At 43.2% G+C, this 21,688-nt stretch overlaps 1 protein-coding gene across 1 annotated transcript in view; it reads right to left on the bottom strand.

Moving 5' to 3' along the window:
- The window catches only part of LOC139269160 (UDP-N-acetylhexosamine pyrophosphorylase-like), a 28,371-nt gene extending 13,525 nt beyond the window's left edge, over positions 1-14,846 (bottom strand). Inside the window, exons 1-2 of the mRNA XM_070888260.1 lie at positions 14,079-14,846; positions 8,058-8,115 (exon numbers count right to left, since the gene is read on the bottom strand). Of these exons, the coding sequence (XP_070744361.1) occupies positions 8,058-8,115; positions 14,079-14,355 (335 nt within the window). The 5' untranslated portion in view covers positions 14,356-14,846. The remainder of the gene's footprint in view (positions 1-8,057; positions 8,116-14,078) is intronic.
- Positions 14,847-21,688: the final 6,842 nt, after the last annotated feature.

Here is a 21,688-nt window from a genome sequence, read left to right as displayed (position 1 = left end):
GTTATTCAGTACAACTGCTGTGAATTTGTTCTTCATTGAGAGTATTTAATGCTGTAAATAGCTGCTGCATTCCAACTCAGAGGGAGGGAAATCGTGTTGTAACTACAGCTTTACAATAGTCCTTTATTCACATGCAATTACATCACATCATATTTAAATGTAAAACATTATAAAATTATTGGGCTTTATCAATTTACAACTCTGGGACTGAGTAATTTTCACTGCTTTGTATTTGTGAAGACTACAAAATAACCAACTGCAAACAGCAGCCACACTTCTACTCACTAATTATTCTTTCTTTTCTACAAGATTCTCCTTGTGCAATTTTCCATGCCTATAAACATCAAAGACAGGGGAGCTTAAATCAGCAGTGGCCAAAATACATAGACATCCCAAGCCTTTATGCTCTGCTGTACAGAAGTTCTACCAGCTATTTCTACAATCTTGCCTCTACATTAAGTTGTGGCATATAAAAGGTATCATGCACTATGCAATAGCAGAATTTTTGTTTAATGCTGATTTGGTGGCTGAATCCTTAATTTGTCATAATACACAAGATAAAAGCCAGGTATGTCAGAATGTTGTGCCAGGCCTATCCCAATACAATGTTGCAAGTTTTGTGAGCTCTAGGCTGGAAAGCAAGTGGAATAATTTGACTGGCTGCAAATGCCATAGATTTACATCCAGAGAAGCAATTAATGTTGCTTAAATACAAAATGACTTCCTTGCTTTAATAGGAATAAATTGTTCTATCTTTCCAGAACATAAAATTGGTGCGAATGGTAAATTAATTCTCATTCTTTTCTTGTCTGTTTGCATTTTGAAATATTCTGTAATTGACGATGTGGTACTTCTAGCTTAACTTTTTTCTATATATCTTCGCAACAAACAAATGAATGGTTGAACAATAGTGTTAACTGTAGTCTGCTTGAAAATCAAATTAGTTGACCGCCAAGCCCTACAAAATACACTCCTGCTGGTTTGCTGTTAAACATTCAGGACCATCATGTCATGAATGCAAATAGAGGACAAATTAGAATCTACAAGCGACTGACCTAGGCATTAGATTAGAGGCTAGGGGTTTGTGCTGTTTTAAATCTTTTAATTACCACAGTCTTTACTGCCAGCTGAAGGACACACAAAATTTAGAAAACTGTTGGTAAATAGCATGTTCTTCAATAGAAATGTGCAGTAACATGTGAGTGTAATTAGATTGCTTTATTTTTAGTCACAAAATAAGCATTGTTCAGTTTTAATTATTGTGCGACTGAGTTTACATTTAACCAGTGCATGTTTTTTGTAATATCCTGAAGGTTTTAAAAAAATCATTAAGTACCAGTGATTGTAACTGTGATAGATTTTCAGCAATACAAAATGGCAAAACTCCCAATGTATTGTAGGCGGTTATGCAAAATAAACTTTTGTCACAGTGAACGATCTGTGATGCATAACAGCAACTGAGGGCTTCCTGCAGGGCAAAAAAAATGTGGTTCTGCATCAATGGTATTATCCTTTATTCTGTAATCTTTGGGAATGTTTTGAATTTATACTAAATATTTGAAGTCAGCAAATAAACTGAGCAGCAAGTTATTGTTTCAACATTCCATAGACTCTGGATCAGTTCCTATGGAGTGGAGGGTAGCCAATGAAACCCCTCTTTTTAAAAAAGGAGGGAGAGAGAAAACAGGAAATTATAGACCGGTCAGCCTGACATCGGTAGTGGGTAAAATGATGGAATCAATTATTAAGGATGTCTTAGCAGCGCATTTGGAAAGAGGTGACATGATAGGTCCAAGTCAGCATGGATTTGTGAAAGGGAAATCATGCTTGACAAATCTTCTGGAATTTTTTGAGGATGTTTCCAGCAGAGTGGACAAGGGAGAACCAGTTGATGTGGTGTATTTGGACTTTCAGAAGGCTTTCAACAAGGTCCCACACAAGAGATTAATGTGCAAAGTTAAAGCACATGGGATTGGGGGTAGTGTGCTGACATGGATTGAGAACTGGTTGGCAGACAGGAAGCAAAGAGTAGGAGTAAATGGGTACTTTTCAGAATGGCAGGCAGTGACTAGTGGGATACCGCAAGTTTCTGTGCTGGGGCCCCAGCTGTTTACATTGTACATTAATAATTTAGACGAGGGGATTAAATGTAGTATCTCCAAATTTCCTGATAACACTAAGTTGGGTGGCAGTGTGAGCTGCGAGAAGGACGCTATGAGGCTGCAGAGTGATTTGGATAGGTTAGATGAGTGGGCAAATGCATGGCAGATGAAGTATAATGTGGATAAATGTGAGGTTATCCACTTTGGTGGTAAAAACAGAGAGACAGACTATTATCTGAATGGTGACAGATTAGGAAAAGGGGAGGTGCAACGAGACCTGGGTGTCATGGTACATCAGTCATTGAAGGTTGGCATGCAGGTACAGCAGGCGGTTAAGAAAGCAAATGGCATGTTGGCCTTCATAGCGAGGGGATTTGAGTACAGGGGTAGGGAGGTGTTACTACAGTTGTACAGGGCCTTGGAATATTGTGTACAGTTTTGGTCTCCTAACTTGAGGAAGGACATTGAGGGAGTGCAGCGAAGGTTCACCAGACTGATTCCCGGGATGGCGGGACTGACCTATCAAGAAAGACTGGATCAACTGGGCTTGTATTCACTGGAGTTCAGAAGAATGAGAGGGGATCTCATAGAAACATTTAAAATTCTGATGGGTTTAGACAGGTTAGATGCAGGAAGAATGTTCCCAATGTTGGGGAAGTCCAGAACCAGGGGTCACAGTCTAAGGATAAGGGGTAAGCCATTTAGGACCGAGATGAGGAGAAACTTCTTCACCCAGAGAGTGGTGAACCTGTGGAATTCTCTACCACAGAAAGTTGTTGAGGCCATTTCACTAAATATATTCAAAAAGGAGTTAGATGTAGTCCTTACTACTAGGGGGATCAAGGGGTATGGCGAGAAAGCAGGAATGGGGTACTGAAGTTTCATGTTCAGCCATGAACTCATTGAATGGCGGTGCAGGCTCGAAGGGCCGAATGGCCTACTCCTGCACTTATTTTCTATGTTTCTATAATTAATTGCATATAATATCCCAGATTTCGCTGCCAAAATAATGGCGAGTTTAATGGCATTCACTATTATTGTGTAAATCTTCCAGCAACTTGTGGCAAAGAAGCGATACCTCGGGAGTTGCAAATTGCTGGACAATTTGTTCCACTTCACCATTAGTCTTACGAAAACGGCAGCTCCTCCTTAACCTTGTTGGGAGTTCCATGAAATTGCCACTCAACCTCTCTAGCCCAGAAAGTAAACAATTTAAACCATGGAGTCGCATTCCTACAGGTGGTAAAACATTTTTTTCTTACTTTACCTTGGTCTTTTTTTTTCTCTCCATTAATCCAATCTTTCTTTCCCTTTTGTGCCTGATTGACTCTAATTCACCCCATTTCCTTCTCCATTATTCTTTTGTTTCTTTCTCCATCCTTAAATCTCATTGGTTAAGGAGAAAGACTGTTGGTCTCATAGCTCACCAAGGTCCCAGATGCCCCGTTGCCCTCATCGTGCTGTTACCAGCTTGTACTTCCAGCAACTTTCAGGGCAAAAAATTTCAAGTTGAAAGGAGAGGAAAAAATTGCCTAGGCTAATGGGGCAGACTGAGTGACGCCCCGCTCTAGAAAATTATGGACCAGCATTACAGCACTTGTTTTAGTCAATGCTTCCCTACTGGCAGATACATCCATAAAATTAATCATGAGTCAGTTGAAACTCCTGATAGACTTGCTGAATGACTCAAGAGTTCCTTTCTCTCTATAGACATACCCACCCAGTTTTAATAATGACCTCCATCCACACTTTAAACCTAATGGGCTCTGGCAAATTAAGATTTTAACAGTCTCCCACAGTGAGGCTCACGTAAAGCATAAAAATTTACACCAGCCAGCAAATGTTCCAAGTATAATCTTATTCTCGGATTTCAGCCTGAAGCACAGCATAGAATCCATAGGAACCTGTATAATTACACTATCTCCTTTTAATACATGAATAAGACATAGCTATTGGAAGTTTTCAAAAGTCTTAAAAAAAACTATTTTAAGAAATGTTCACATTTGTGTGTATGCAATAGCAAACAATGAATACATTTGTGCATTTAACATGAACTGGATTGACAATTTTGCTCTGTAAGCTTGTATCCATTGGGAATTAGCATTTCCTGAAAAAATATTTTAGCCATCAGGCAGGAGAATTTCATCATTATGTCTGGTCTGGATTCCAAACAAGAACTTTCTTGGATGAAAGACTCATTTCACTGCACCAACCAGCTACATAAATCCAAAGTCGTGACACAGGTTGATAAGGCCATTAAAAAAAGCAAAAAGTTTATTTCCAGAGGGATAAAATTGAAAAGCAGAGAAGTTATGTTAAACTTGTATAAAACCTTGGTTAGATCACATTTGGAGTACTGTAGTTTTGGTCTCCATATTACAAAATGGATACTGATGCACTGGATAAAGGTCCAAAAAAGATTTACTACAATGATACCAGAACCGAGAGGTTTTACCCATCAGGAAAAATTGAACAGGTTGGGTAGAGCTCTTCTCTCTCGAAAAGAGAAGACTGAGCGAGTCACCTGATAGAGATCTGCAAGATTATGAAAGGGTTTGATAAGGTAGACAGAGAAGATGTTTTCACTTACAGATGAGACCTGAACTAGGGACCATAAAGTTAGTAACAGTTATTTTGTTCAAGTGACCAATTTCAGGACCTTGAGACGGAAACTGGGATTCCTGCCAACAGGATATTGAACAAGGGCATTGCAACTTACACGCAAGAATGTTGATGTACATTGCAAAAGATTATTGATGTACGTATGTTAGAGAAATGTAAACTTGTTGCTTAATAAATCATTGACCAGAAGCTACCATACAAGAAACAGTGCATTAAAAAAATGAAGCTTTTGTGTTGAGCTCTAGAAGGGAGAAACCTCCAAGAATTGAGCGCATGCCTACATTCAAATCTGCTGCCCAAACTCCACTTGTAAATTGTGTTATACTCTGCTGTTCGATTTTATTTTTTCTACTTATAACATAAAAGTGATTAACAACCATAAGACTGAATTAATTACTACTCATGCGAACAACAGAAGATTGTTTAAAACACTTTCCACAAATACTGACTGACCTATTTAGTTTCCAGCATCTTCTGCTTTTGTTTTACATTTTCAGCATCTACAGTATTTTGCTTTTTCCTCACCAATGTGGTGTGTTTCTCTGCATTCTCTCCAATGCTCAGATGTTTAGTAACCAGAACGAACACAGTAGTTCAAAGTAGTCGGAACATTTAATTGCTCAATCCCAGAATTTCTGGAAACTGACACTTCAGTGTTCTGCTGTCATTTGCTTGCTTTTGTAATTACTTTTTCACATTGTCCGAATCAATCATCACTTAAAGCTCACTGTCTAGATCTGTCTGCCAATTCAGTCTGATTCACTGTATTTATAATGTACAAGCATCCTCAATACAACTGTCAATCTTTCAGCGTGGAATTACAAGAACTCCATTTGACACTTTGGCCATTGACGCCTATCAATGATGTCCTCAGAGTTTGGTTTGGAACCATAAAATGTTTGAAGTTCAATACTGTGATTTAATCATCTGAATGATTTGTTTTCTGCCATATAACTAGTCCCAAATATCCATAATTTTCTCTACATTAATAGCAAACTCTTTCGCATTTCAGCATAGGTTAGAGCCTCATCAAAAGAAATAGCCACATCTAACTGATTTTTAAAAACCTCCAACATAAGACATATTAGAAGTTGGCGAATTCCCGACTTCCTTTTCTGGCTTCCAGGTTAGCCAACATTGCTAACCGTTCTCTCAGGTACTGTCCCGCTCTCCCTCAAATCTGACGTCATCATCCCTCTCCTCAAAAAAATCAACCAATGTTCCCTCTAATTTTATTTGTACTGAGCGGACCATGAATTCTTTGGAATGCAACCTTTCTGTCCGTAGGCAACTTTTACAACACAACTTTTACAATAACGGCAGCAAACAGCAACCAGTTAAAAGCATATATATAGTAATGCCATATTGCCAACCCACCATCTCAAATCATGACAATCAGACATGGTTCTATACAAGTTTAACACAATTTTTCCGTTTTTGAATTCAATTGCTCTTGAAAGGAACCCCAGTGGTTTATTTGCACTTTATGGTCTTTTTAACCTGTGTTGCTACTTCTATTGATTTGTGAATCTACACCCCTTGATCTCTTTGCACCTCTACTCAATTTAGACTCTTATTTTCCAAGGAATAGGTAGCCTCCTTATTCTTCCTACCAAAATGCACCACCTCACACTTATCTATATTGAAATGTATGTCATTTACATGCCCATTCTGCAAGTTTTAAATTAAAAGCTTTTACAAACATGTACAAACTCTATTTAAAAAAACAATTACTTGTCAGAAATGACTGGGATATAAAAGAACTGCACAATAATGCATTACCACATCAGAAACGTCACTCAATTACATGGTTGCGCATTGACAAACAATCCAAAAGCACAAAGTGAGCTGAAGAGGCCTATGTATTTATGCAATTTATATACAGTTTTAAGTTTTCAACGTATTAGCCCATCCCTCATGTCACTATAGCAATGGCTGCACAAGCAGCAGGAGCAGCGGCTTTCCTATGGTGCTGACGTACTGGACAACGACATAAGTAATTAGAATATTACTCACAATTCAACCAGACACCCAACAAATATAACGGGCTGTATTAAACAGAATTGAACAAAAATGAGTATTTTCAACTTCAAACACTTCCATTAATAAATGTTGTCTTCTTGAACCAGCACTGCCGCCGACCCCCACCCTCCCCTCCCCTCCCTCCATGTAATATGTTAGAAATGCAGCACTTATTCACAAGTGTAAAAAACACATACATAATTTGCATTACCAAATTAAAAACAAAAAGCAGGAAAAGATATCAGAGTATAAAAGCAGAGAAGTCCTGCTACAACTGTATAGGGTATTGATAAGGCCACACCTGGAGTACTGCGTACAGTTTTGGTTTCCGTATTTAAGGAAGGATATACTTGCACTGGAGTTCAGAAGAAGGAGAAGTGATCTTATCGAAACATACAAGATAATGAGGGGGCTCAACAGGGTGGATGCAGAAAGGATATTTCCACTCATAGGGGAAACTAAAACAAGGGGACATAGTCTAGTCTCAGAAGGTTGTAAATCTATGGAATTCTTTGCCCCAGAGAGCTGTGGAGGCTGGGCCTTTGAATACATTTAAGGCAGAGATAGACAGATTTTTGAGTGATAAGGGAGTAAAGGGTTATGGGGAGCAGGCAGGGAAATGGAGCTGAATCCATGATCAGATCATCATCCATGATCTTATTGAATGGCAGAGCAGGCTCAATGGGCCAAATGGCCTAATCCTGCTTCTATTTCTGATGTTCTTTTGACTTAACAGAAATAAACAAACATTCATCTTTCTTCCTGGACAGAAGAACCAATCAGACTGACTTTCCTCGTATGATGAAAAAGATGTTAATTTACTAAATTTTGCTTCTAATGTTTGTCGAATATGCTCTCAAACATAAGGAAGTCTTACTATGATTGGACAGGGCTTTGGCGAGACCACATCTGGAGTACTGTGCACCGTTTGGTCTCCTTATCGGAGGAAGGATATACAGGTTGAACCTCTCTAATCCGGCACCCTCAGGACCTGGTCTGTTCCGAATGAGGGATTTTGCCAAATAAGGGGAGTTCACGTGTTTGGGTGGACTGTGCATTTAAGCGCTCTTGCTGGGCTGGGGTGCTGCTACAGTCAGTGTATGTGTGCGCCGATTGGCTGGAATGATTGTCAGTCAGTCAGCCACTGTGCAGGGGGGCCGAGAAGAGTCGGCGGGCCAGCGGGCCCCCGAAGAGTCGGCCTGACCACCCGGAAGGAGCGCTGTGGGGAGGAGCGACCGGCCTGAGGACTGTGGCTGCAGGAGTTCCAGCAGGGTGACGAGGAAGAGGCAGCCGATCGAGGAGAAAGATTACAGTAGGATTTTGACCGGCTGCGTTCTGCGCACACGCCATCCCACGGCCGGGAATGATTCTGGACAAGGTGATGCCGGATAAGGTAGACACAGAAGCATAGAAATTAGGTGCAGGAGCAGGCCATTCGGCCCTTCGAGCCTGCACCGCCATTCAATAAGATCATGGTTGATCATTCAACCTCAGTACCCCCTTCCTGCTTTCTCTCCATACCCCTTGATCCCTTTGGCCGTAAGGGCCACACCTAACTCCCTTTTAAATATATCTAACGAACTGGCCTCAACAACTCTCTGCAGTAGGAAATTCCACAGGTTCACCACTCTGAATGAAGAGGTTTCTCCTCATCTCAGTCCTAAATGGCTTACCCCTTATTCTTAGACTGTGAAACTCTTAGGTTCTGGAACTCCTTAGCAACGGGAACATTCTTCCTGCCTCTAACCTGTCCAGTCCCGTCATAATCTTATATGTTTCTATGATATCCTCTCTCATTCTTCTAAACTCCAGTGGATACAAGCTCAGTTGGTCCAGTCTTTCCTCATACGTCAGTCCTGCCATCCCGGGAATCAGTCTGGTGAACCTTCGCTGTACTCCCTCAATAGCAAGAACATCCTTCCTCAGATTAGGAGACCAAAACTGAACACAATATTCCAGGTGTGGCCTCACCAAGGCCCTGTACAACTGCAGTAAAACCTCCCTGCTCTTATACTTAAATCCCCTAGCTATGAAGGCCAACATGCCATCTGCCACCTTCACCGCCTGCTGTACCTGCATGCCAACCTTCAATGACTGATGTACCATGACACCCAGGTCTCATTGCACCTCCCCTTTTCCTAATCTGTCACCATTCAGATAATATTCTGTCTTCCTGTTTTTGCCACCAAAGTGGATAACCTCACATTTATCCACATTATACTGCATCTGCCATGCATTTGCCCACTCACCTAACCTGTGCCACTGTCCTCACAGCTCACATCGCCATCCAGCTTAGTGTCATCTGCAAACTTGGATATATTACATTAAATTCCTTCATCTAAATCATTGATGTATATTGTAAATAGCTGGGGTCCCAGCACTGAACCCTGTGGCACCCCACTGGTCACTGCCTGCCATTCTGAAAGGAGCAGTTTATTCCCACTCTCTGCTTCCTGTCTGCCAACCAGTTCTCTATCCATGTCAATACATTATCCCCAATACCATGTGTTTTAATTTTGCACATTAATCTCTTGTGTGGGACCTTGTCAAATGCCTTTTGAAAGTCCAGATACACCACATCCACTGGTTCTCCCTTATCCACTCTACTAGTTACATCCTCAAAAAATTCTAGAAGATTTGTCAAACATGATTTCCCTTTCATAAATCCATGCTGACTTGGACCGATCCTGTCACTGCTTTCCAAATGCGCTTCTATTACATCTTTAATAATTGATTCCAGCATTTTCCCCACCATCGATGTCAGGCTAACCGGTGTATAATTGCCTGTTTTCTCTCTCCCTCCTATTTTAAAAAAGTGGGGTTACATTAGCTACCCTCCAGTCCATAGGAACTGATCCAGGGTCAATAGAATGTTGGAAAATGATCACCAATGTATCCACTATTTCTAGGGCCACTTCCTTAAGTACTCTGGGATGCAGCCTATCAGGCCCTGGGGATATATCGGCCCTCAATCCCATCAATTTCCCTAACACAATTTCCTGACTAAAGGATTTCCTTCAGTTCCTCCTTCTCGCTCGAACCTCGAACCACTAGTATTTCCTTAGTGAAGACAGATCCAAAGTATTTGTTCAATTGATCTGCCATTTCTTTGCTCCCCATTATAAATTCACCTGATTCTAACTGCAATGGACCTACGTTGGTCTTCACTAATCTTTTTCTCTTCACATATCTATAGAAGCTTTTGCAGTCAGTTTTTATGTTTCCTGCAAGCTTACTTTCATACTCTATTTTCCCCCTCCTAATTAGACCATTTTTTCTCCTCTGCTGAATTCTAAATTTTTCCCAGTCCTCAGGTTTGCTGCTTTTTCTGGCCAATTTATATGCCTCTTCCTTGGATTTAACACTATCCCCAATTTCCCTGGTTAGCCACGGTTGAGCTACCTTCTCCGTTTTATTTTTACTCCAGGACAGGGATGTACAATTGTTGAAGTTCATCCATGTAATCTATAAATGTCTGCCATTGCCTATCCACTGACAACCCTTTAAGTATCATTTGCCAGTCTATCCTAGCCAATTCACGTCTCATACCATCGGATAAGAGAGAGGTTCAACCTGTACATGGCTCAGAAGCAGTGCAACAAAGGTTCACTAGATTGTTCCCTGGGGTGAGAGGGTTGTCCTGTGAGATGAGATTGAGTAGTTTGGACCTATACTCTCTGGAGTTTAGAAGAATGAGAGGTAATCTCATTGAAACATACAAAGTTCTGAGGGGGATTGTCAGGCTAGATGCTGAGAGATTGTTTCCCCTGGTTGGAGACTCTGAAACTAGGTAGGGCATAGGGCATAGTCTCAGGATAAGCGGTTGGCCGTTTAATGCGGGGATGAGGAAGAATTTAATCAGAGTGTTGTGAATTCTCTGTCCCATTAGGCTGTGGATCCTCAGTTGTTGAGCATATTCAAGGCTGAAATAGATAGATTTTTGGATTCTAAAGGAATTGAGGGAAATGATCGGGCAGGAAAGTAGAGTTGAAGGTGAAGCTCAGCCATGATCTTATTGATTGGTGGAACAGGCTCGAAGGGCAGTATGGCCTACTCCTGCTCCTAATTCTTATGTTCTTAAGTAAAGTGTTTCAGCCTTCGCATGTTAAAATTGGGGAACAAAGAGAATGGCCCACAAACTGGTGTCAAATCAAACAGTTGATCCAAAAGCATTTGAGCCATAAACAAATGATAGCAGTTATATTTTGAGTAAGTACTGCAGAATTATTGACATCACTGGCAGAACAGGTTTTTTCAAAGGGCAGTTCTGACGAAGGGTCGTTGACCCGAAACATTAGCTCTGTTTTTCTCTCCACGGATGCTGCCTGACCCGCTGAGATTTCCAGCAATCTCTGTTTTTATTTCCGATTCCAGTATCCGCAGTATTTTGCTTTCGTTTTTAAAGGGCCAATTGGGTCCCTTGTAAAAGGGGGACTGGTTTTCTGGTAATGCTTGCAATTTTGGCTAACACACATGTCTGGACCCTCTGGTTAATGGCTTGTTTGGCTGGTTAATACAGGCACACTGCCTGCTTTTCATAAACCAGACTGAGAATGAGGAGACTCCTGACGTCAGGGGCCATTTTTGGAGCAGATGAAAGTTCTGTCTCAAACAAGTCCCTAGAGAAACTTCCAACAAAGGCGGAGACATGTTGGATTCACGTCCTGATACAATTTCTGGCCTCTCCAACTCTCCAACTCACTTCCAGGGGACATATCAGTGTGGACAATAGCTCTGCAGATTAGTAAAATAATGATTCTTTAACTTAATACTACTATGCTTGTTACTGGTCAGGAGTGTGCGCTGACAAGCACTCGGGTTGCTGAGGTAATTACTGACTTGCCTTTATTTGACTGGCTAATAACCCCCTCGGGTCATACTCATGCTCCCGCGGCACTGAAGCTTCGCGCTGCGCAGTAACCACCCTTCACTAGTAGCCGTCTGATTGGCAGGCCAGTCCAGCCACTGACTTGCATCGGGAGGGTCCTGCCTTCTCTCTGCACTGATTGGCCGGGGAACTGTGGTTGCCTGCATACAAATGTCAGTGGCTCTCATCAAAGTCACAAATGACAACCTTTGTGACTGTGACAAAGGCAAACCATCACTCCTCGCTCTTCTTGACTTGTCTGCAGCCTTTGACATGGTTGACTACTCTATCCTTCAAAGCTTCTCCACTGTCATCCAGCTGGGTGGGACTGCACTCACCTGGTTCCATTCTTATCTATCTAATCGTAGTCAGAAAATCACACTTCTCTTACCGCTCCTTCGTTACCTCTGGTGTCCCCTAAGGATCTATCCTTGGCCCCTCTCCTATTTCTCATCTACATACTGCCCCTTGGCGAAATCATCCAAAAATATAGCGTCAGTTTCCACATGTACGCTGATGACACCCAGCTCTCTCACACTAACACTTCATTCGACCCCTTCAGTCTCTAAACTGTCAGACTGCTTGTCCGACATCCAGTTCTGGAAGAGCAGAAATTCTCTCATTTAATTATTGGGAAGACAGAAGCCATTGTTTTCAGTCCCTGCCACAAACTCCATTCCCTAACCAATGACTCCATCCCTCTCCCCATCTTCTGTCTGAGGTTGAAACACACTGTTCGCAACCTTGGTGTCATATTTCTCCCTGAAATGAGCTTTCAACCACATATCCAAAGCATAACTAAGACTGCCTATTTCCACCTCCGTAATATCGCCCGTCTCCGCCCTTGACTCAGATCATCTGCTGCTGAAACCCTCATTCATGCCTTTGTTACCTCTATACCTGACTATTCCAACAGACTTCTGGTTGGTCTCCCATATTCTACCCAACGTAAAATTGAGGTGTTCCAAAACTTGGCTGCCCGTGTCCTAATTCGCACCAAGTCCCGCTCACCCATCACCCCTGTGCTCGCTGACCTACAGCGGCTCCCAGTTAAACAATGCCTCGATTTCAAAATTCTCATCTTTGTTTACAAATTCCTCCATGGCCTCACCCCTCTACCTCTAATCTCCTTCAGCCCCACAACACCACACCGCAACCCCAAGATATCTGCGCTCTCTAATTCTACCCTTTTGAGCAGCCTCGATTATAAATCACTGAACCATTGGTGGCCGTGCCTTCTGTTGCCTAGGCCTTAAGCTCTAGAAATCCCTGCCTAAACCTTGCCACCTTTCTTTCCTCCTTTAAGACGCTCCTTAAAACTTACATCTTTGACCAAGCTTTTGGTCACCTACCCTAATTTCTCCTTATGTGGCTTAGTGTCAAATTTTGTGTCTCATAATATTCCTATGAAGTGCCTTGGGATGTTTTACTATGTTAAAGGCGCTATATAAATACAAGTTGTTGCTATTGAATTATAAGCAGCAAATGACATTATTTGAGACAGTGAATCATATCACATTAATAAATGGATGTCACTAAACTGTTTTGTACTTGAAAGATAGTGAGAAATTATGTTTCATATTTCAAAGTGACAGTAGGAGAAAGGATGCAACAGCTTAAAAAAAAATACTGGATCAATCACAGGGCTTAAAAGACCAATAAAGCATAACAAAAATTTCAGTTTACTGTTGCATCTGGACATTGCTGAATTTCTGGCATAAAACCCATGTGCACCCCATGCTCGATGGAATTCACTAAAAAAAAGTGTTTAGTCCTCTATTGGTGTCAGCTGTGGTTCAAGTAGCACTCTCGCCTGAGACAGGGGTTGTGGGTTCAAGTTCAACTCCAGGAACTTGAGCAAGTAAATCTAAGCTGACACTCCAGTGCAGTACTGTCAGAGGTGCTGTCTTTCAGATGAGACGTTAAACCAGGTAAACGTAAAAGATCCCGAGGCACTATTTCGAAGAAGAGCAGGGGAGCTCTCCCTAGTGTCATAGTCAATATTTATCCCTCAACCAACAACACAAACAGTTTATCTGGTCATCACATTGCTGTGGGCAAATAGGCTGTCGCATTTCCTACATTACAACAGTAACTACACTCCAAAAGTACTTCATTAGCTATAAAGAACTTTGAAACGTCCGGTGGTCGTGAAAGGCGTTACACAAATGCAAGTCATTATTTCTTACTCTCTCTGCTGTAAAAACTCAAGTCTTGCTGGTGTAAAATTTCACAGCTGTCCCCCAGCGCCTCGCCCAGGTGGCCCTCTGACATGTCCCAGCCCAGGGGCTGGCTATTTGGCGATGGAGGCATCACAGCCGAGTCGGGTGCGTTGTTTAAGTCTCTGGGCACACTTTCCTGCAGGAGTCACTGCACAGCGGTGTGGCTGCTTCCCTCCCCCCTCTCCCCGCCAGCTGAATAGTTAAATCCCACCGCAGATTTTTAAAGTTCCAGCTCGTTCTTACCCTCAGCCTCCCATTCCGGCAGTCGCTCCCGGTCTCTGCTGACGCTGCCCTGCACTTCCTTGGGCACCGGTTCCATGTGCTTGTCCATCTTCTGCTGCTGCTGCTGTTCCGACACCTGCATGGCCTGATGGAAGAAGCCCGAGATCTCGGGGAAGTGGCAGCTGTCGAGGTCGCCCATCAGCTCGACTCGCTCCGCCTCGGTCAGCTCATCCCAGAAGCGCAGCAAGTGAGCCTGGCCGTCCCGCGTTAGCTGCTCCCGAAACAGCCTCCGATCCATCGCCTCGCCGGGGCCGCGCCAGCCAATCCAACTCTTCCTACCGCGCGGGGCCGCGTCAGCCAATCCAACCCTTCCGACCGCGCGAGGTCGCGCGCTCCAATCAACCGTTCACCAACCGCCGGTGCCGCGCGAGCAAACCAAACCGCGTTCGATTTGGTTCAAATAGTGCGCGAGCCGAACTGAATATTTACAATTAAAACAAAATACATATTACCACGTAGGAAATCTATATATATTTTAAATTATCAAATTGAATGTATTTGCTGAGCGCCCAAAGGGAATTTAAAATTAATATTTCGAACCGTCAATACCGTGAGGTAGGCCTGGATTTTGGAGAGTGAATACTGTATATATATTTTTTTTTAAGAAAAGCAGCGCGAGCCTAACTCTGTTCCAATAATGGTATCTGAGCCGTTCCGCGTCCGCGTTGCAGGGGATTTAAAGTCACAGCATCAAAGCTGCCGTCAGCCACTCAGAACGAGCGCCTGTGTCCCGCCTCTCCCTGCCCTGCCTGTCCTCGCACACACACCCTCCCTCCCACCGGTGCACTGACGTGGCAACCCCGCTGGTCACGCCGGAGCCCGCCCAGAGACACAGATATCAACACAAGCGGTTGCTATTCAATCTGGCCCGGTGCTGGCCGACATGCGCGCACTGACGCCCTGCTTGGAAACTCAGTTATTGCCTGCTTTCCCCCCAATGTAATGCACAAAACTTCATCTACGCGGGCATTTTTTTATTTTTAAAATCTATATATATTTTTTTTATTAGCAAAATCGATTAAATGTATCCCAGGCTGTTAAGAGAAGCAAAAGAGGAAATACCATCATTTTCCAATCCTCTGGTTACAGGTGTGGTGCCCAAGTACTGGAGGACTCCCTGTTTTATAAAGGGAGAAGGGAATAGACTGAGTAATTTGCAGGCCAGTCGGCCTACCTCGGTGGTGGGAAAATTCTGAGTGACAGGATAAATCATTTAGAAAGACATGGATTCATCAAGGACAGTCAGCATAGATTTGTTAAGGGAAGGTCGTGTCTGATTAACTTGATTGAATTTTTTGAGGATTAATAAGGAGGGTCGATGAGGGTAGTGCATTTGATGTAGTGTGTATGGATTTTAGCAAGGCTTTTGATAAGGTTCCACATGGCAGACTGGTCACAAAAGTAAAAGCCCATGGGATCCATGGCAAAGTTGGATCCAAAATTGGCTCAGAGGCAGGAAACAAAGGGTAATGGTTGATGGGTTTTTGTGACTGGAAGACTGTTTCCAGTGGGGTTCCGCATGGCTCAGTACTAAGTCCCTTGCTTTTTGTGGTATATATCAATGCAGGTGATACAAAAATTGGCTGTGTGGTTGAGAATGAAGAAGAAAGCTGTAGATTGCAGGAAGATATTGATCAGGTGGGCAGAACAGTGGCAAATGGAATTCAATCCGGAGAAGCGATAAGTAATGCATTTGGGGAGGGCTAACAGGGCAAGAGAATACACATTAAATGGGACACTGAGAAGTGTAGAGGAACAAAGGGACCTTGGAGTGCAGGTCCACAGATCCCTGAAGGTAGCAGGGCTAGTACATAAAGTGGTTAAGAAGGCATACGGAATACTTGTCTTTATTAGCTCAGGCATAGAATACAAGAGCAGAGTGGTTATGCTTGAACTGTATATAACACTAGTTAGGCCACAGCTGGAGTACTGCGTGCAGCTCTGGTCACCACATTACAGGAAAGATGTGATTGCACCAGAGAGAGTACAGAGGAGATTTACGAGGATGTTACATAGAAACATAGAAAATAGGTGTAGAAGCAGGCCATTCGACCTTTCGAGCCTGCACCACCATTTAATAAGATCATGGCTGATTATTCACCTCAGTACCTCTTTCCTACTTTCTCTCCATACCCCTTGATCCCTTTAGCCTTAAGGGCCATATCCAACTCCCTCTTGAATATATCCAATGAACTAGCATCAACAACTCTCTGTGGTAGAGAATTCCACAGGTTAACAACTCTCTGAGTGAAGAAGTTTCTCCACATCTCGGTCCTAAATGCCTTACCCCTTATCCTTAGACTGTGACCCATGGTTCTGGACTTCCCCAACATCGGGAACATTCTTCCTGCATCTAACCTGTCCAGTCCCGTCAGAATTTTATATGTTTCTATGAGATCCCCTCTCATCCTTCTAAACTACAGCGAATAAAGGCCCAGTCGATCTAGTCTTTCCTCATATGTCAGTCCAGCCACCCCGCGAATCAGTCTGGTGAACCTTCGCTGCACTCCCTCAATAGCAAGAACGTCCTTCCTCAGATTAGGAGGCCAAAACTGAACACAATATTCCAGGTGAGGCCTCACCAAGGCCCTGTACAACTGCAGTAAGACCTCCCTGCTTCTATACTCAAATCCTCAAATACTGAAAACCCCTAGCTATGAAGGCCAATATACCATTTGCCTTCTTCACCGCCTGCTGTACCTACATGTCAACTTTCAATGACTGATGTACCATGACACCCAGGTCTCGTTGCACGTCTCCTTTTCCTAATCTGCCACCATTCAGATAATATTCTGATTTCGTGCTTTTGCCCCCAAAGTGCATAATCTCACATTTATCCACATTATACTGCATCTGCCATGCATTTGCCCACTCACCTATCCTGTCCAAGTCACCCTGCAGCCTCTTAGCATCCTCCTCACAGCTCACACCGCCACCCAATTTAGTGTCATCTGCAAACTTGGAGATATTACACTCAATTCCTTCATCAAAATCATTATTGTAAATAGCTGGGGTCCCAGCACTGAGCCCTGCGGCACCCCACTTGTCATTACCTGCCATTCTGAAAAGGACCCGTTAATCTCGACTCTCTGCTTCTTGTCTGCCAACCAGTGCTCTATCCACATCAGTACATTACCCCCAATACCATGTGCTTTAATTTTGCGCACCAATCTCTTGTGTGGGACCTTTTCAAAAGCCTTTTGAAAGTCCAAAAAGACCATATCCACTGGTTCTCCCTTGTCCACTCTACTAGTTATATCCTCAAAAAATTCCAGAAGATTTGTCAAGCATGATTTCCCTTTCATAAATCCATGCTGACTTGGACCAATCCTGTCACTGCTTTCCAAATGCGCTGTTATTTCATTTTTAATAATTGATTCCAACATTTTCCCCACAACTGATGTCAGGCTAACCGGTCTATAATTACCCGCTTTCTCTCCCTCCTTTTTTAAAAAGTGGTGTTACATTAGTTACCCTCCAGTCCATAGGAACTGATCCAGAGTCGCTAGACTGTTGGAAAATGATTACCAATGCATCCACTATTTCTAGGGCCACTTCCTTAAGTACTCTGGGATGCAGACTATCAGGCCCCGCGGATTTATCGGCCTTCAATCCTATCAATTTCCCTAACACAATTTCCCGCCTAATAAGGATATCCTTCAGTTCCTCCTTCTCACTAGACCCTCGGTCCCCCAGTACTTCCGGAAGGTTATTTGTGTCTTCCTTCGTGAAGACAGAACCAAAGTATTTGTTCAACTGGTCTGCCATTTCTTTGTTCCTCATTATGAATTCACCTGAATCTGACTGCAAGGGACCTACGTTTGTCTTCGCTAATTTGTTTCTCTTCACATATCTATAGAAGTTTTTGCAGTCAGTTTTTATGTTCCCAACAAGCTTCCTCTCATACTCTATTTTCCCCTTCCTAATTAAACCCTTTGTCCTCCTCTGCTGAATTCTAAATTTCTCCCAGTCCTCAGGTTTGCTGCTTTTTCTGGCCAATTTATATGCCTCTTCCTTGGATTTAATTGTATCCTTAATTTCCCTTGTTAGCCATGGTTGAGCCACCTTCCCCGTTTTATTTTTACTCCAATTGTTGAAGTTCATCCATGTGATCTTTAAATGTCTGCCATTGCCTATCCACCTTCAATCCTCTAAGTATCGTTTGCCAGTCTATTCTAGCCAATTCACGTCTCATACCATCGAAGTTACCTTTCCTTAATTTCAGGACCCTAGTCTCTGAATTAACAGTGTCACTCTCCATCTTAATAAATAATTCTACCATATTATGGTCACTCTTCCCCAAGGGACCTCGCACAACAAGATTGCTAATTAGACTTTTCTCATTACACATCACCCAGTCTGGGATGGCCAGCCCTCTAGTTGGTTCCTCGACATATTGGTCCAGAAAACCATCCCTAATACACTCCAGGAAATCTTTCTCCATCATATTGCTATAAGTTTGGTTAGCCCAATCTATATGTAGATTAAAGTCGCCCATGATAACTGATGTACCTCTAACGCACACATCCCTAATTTCTTGTTTGATGCTGTCCCCAACCCCACTACTGTTAATTCCTGGATTCTTTTACCTCAATCTGGTTCAGTAAAATTACTGAGTCGAATACCTCTTGTGCTTTGAACAAAGCAGTCTTTATTACCGGCCAGTAAGACCTATCAGACAGAAGATATACTCTCTGGATAGAGCGTACACACTCCCTACGGATAGGTGAAGTTACATCGTAAAGCGTTAACAGTTATACAGTTTTGAAATCAGATAACAAAATACAAATGGATTGACAGTCTAACTCAGCCACTCATTAGTCAATCTATATGAGATGTTCTTCTTGAAAGCTCAAGTATTACCTCTAAATGTTTCAATCTAATGGTGTGACTATTTACTGAGACCTTGCAATTCTGCAGATGTATTTCATGTTACAATTATATATTATTGGCAGGATTAGTGACTTGAAACCTTGAGACAGACTGTTAGCTATGCTGATGTTGCACTATTTGCAATCTGACATTCTCCCAGCTATTCTTCCATGGCTTATACATTTTCATATATCCCGTTTACTTTACTGTCCTTAATTCCATATATTCCGTTCAGATATCCACACTACTACTGTTGCCTAGACTGGAAAATTTTAGCTATGAGGAAAGATTGGATAGGCTGGGTTTGTTTTCTTTCGAACAGAGGAGACTGAGGGGAGACTTTAATGTGATGTATAAAATTCACGCACCAGTATCAGTGTTCTCACTCAGGCCAACATCCCCAGCATAGAAACATAGAAATATAGAAAATAGGTGCAGGAGTAGGCCATTCGGCCCTTCCAGCCTGCACCGCCATTCAATGAGTTCATGGCTGAACATGCAACTTCAGTACCCCATTCCTGCTTTCTCGCCATACCCCTTGATCCCCCTAGTAGTAAGGACTTCATCTAACTCCTTTTTGAATATATTTAGTGAATTGGCCTCAACAACTTTCTGTGGTAGAGAATTCCACAGGTTCACCACTCTCTGGGTGAAGAAGTTTCTCCTCATCTCGGTCCTAAATGGCTTACCCCTTATCCTTAGACTGTGACCCCTGGTTCTGGACTTCCCCAACATTGGGAACATTCTTCCTGCATTTAATCTGTCTGAACCCATCAGAATTTTAAACGTTTCTATGAGGTCCCCTCTCATTCTTCTGAACTCCAGTGAATACAAGCCCAGTTGATCCAGTCTTTCTTGATAGGTCAGTCCCACCATCCCGGGAATCAGTCTGGCATCGAAGCACTGACCATACTTCACCAGCTCCGTTGGGCGGGCCACACCGTCCGCATGCTCAACACGAGACTCCTTAAGCAAGTGCTCTACTCGGAGCTCATACACGGCAAGCGAGCCCCAGGTGGGCAGAGGAAACATTTCAAGGACACCCTCAAAGCCTCCTTGATAAAGTGCAACATCCCCACCAGCACCTGGGAATCCCTGGCCCAAGACCGCCCAAAGTGGAGGAAGAGCATCCGGGAGGGCGTTGAGCACCTCGAGTCTCGTCACCGAGAACATGCAGAAATCAAGCGCAGACATCAGAAGGAACATGCAGCAAACCAGACTTCCCACCCATCCTTTCATTCAACCACTGTCTGCCCCACCTATGACAGAGAAGGTAATTCCCGTATTGGACTGTAGTCACCTGAGAACTCACTTTTAGAGTGGAAGCAAGTCTTCCTCGATTTCGAGGGACTGCCTATGATGATGATGATGTATAAAATTATGAGGGGCCTCGATAGAGTGGATAGGAAGGACCTATTTCCCTTAGCAGAGGGGTTAATAATCAGGGGGCATAGATTTAAAGTAATTGATGGGAGGTTTAGAGAGGAATTGAGACAAAGTTATTTCCAGGTGGTGGGAGTCTGGGACTCACTACCTGAAAGAGTGGTAGAGGCAGAATCCTTCACCACATTTAAAAAGTACTTGTATGTGTATTTGAAGTGCAGTAACCTACAAGGCTACGGACCAAGAGTTGGAAAGTGGGATTAGGCTGGATAGCTCTTTATTGGCCGGCGCGGACATGATGAGTCAAAATGGCCTTCTTTCGTGCTGTAAATTTCTTTGATTCTGTGTCGTCATTTTCTATGATTCTATTCTCCAATAAACTGTCTTGCTATTTATCAGGTCTGCAGAAAGGGCCAATCCAACCCCGTCAGTAATCACCCTACTCTCATCCGCAAAGTGATGGAAGGTGTCATCGACAGTGCTATCAAGTGGCACGTACTCACCAATAACCTGCTCACCAATGCTCAGTTTGGGTTGCGCCATGACCCCTTGGCTCCAGACCTCATTATAGCCTTGGTCCAAACATGGACAAAAGAGCTGAATTCTAGAGGTGAGGTTAGAGCGACTGTACTTGACATCAACGCAGCAGTTGACCAAGTGTGGCATCAAGGAGCCCTAGAAAAATTGAAGTCAATGGAACTCAGGGGAAAAGGTCTCCACTGACTGGAGTCATATTTAGCACAAAGAAGATGGTTGTGGTGGTTGTAGGTCATTCATCTCAGCCCCAGGACGTCGCTGCAGGAGTTCATCAGGGCAGTGTCCTAGGCCCAACCATCTTCAGCTGCTTCATCAATGACCTTCCCTTCATCGTAAGGTTAGAAGTGGGACTGTTTACTGATTATACAGTGCTCAGTTCCATTTGCAACTCCTCAGGTAATGAAGCAGTCATGATGCAGTCCATGCCTACAGCAAGATCTGGACACATCCAGGTTTGGGTAACATTTGCACCACAGGTGTTCAGGAAAGACTGGGAAGGAAAGAAAGGAAGTGGCTGCACTGATTAAGGAGAATATTACAGTGCTGGTGAGAGAGGAAGTCCTGGAGGGATCATAGAATGGTTACAGCACAGAAGGAGGCCATTCGGCCCATCAAGCCTGTGCCTGCTCTCTGCAAGAACACTTCAGCTAGTCCCACTCCCCTCCCGCCGCCCTTTCCCTGTAGCCCTGCAACTTTTTTTCCTTCAGGTACTTATCCAATTACCCTTTGAAAGCCACAATTGAGTCTGCCTCCACCACCCTTTCAGAGAGTGAATTCCA

The sequence above is a fragment of the Pristiophorus japonicus genome, chromosome 8, assembly GCF_044704955.1.
Source record: "Pristiophorus japonicus isolate sPriJap1 chromosome 8, sPriJap1.hap1, whole genome shotgun sequence".
In the NCBI taxonomy this organism is placed as follows: domain Eukaryota; kingdom Metazoa; phylum Chordata; class Chondrichthyes; family Pristiophoridae; genus Pristiophorus; species Pristiophorus japonicus.
This window is presented reverse-complemented; position numbering and strand designations above follow the sequence as displayed.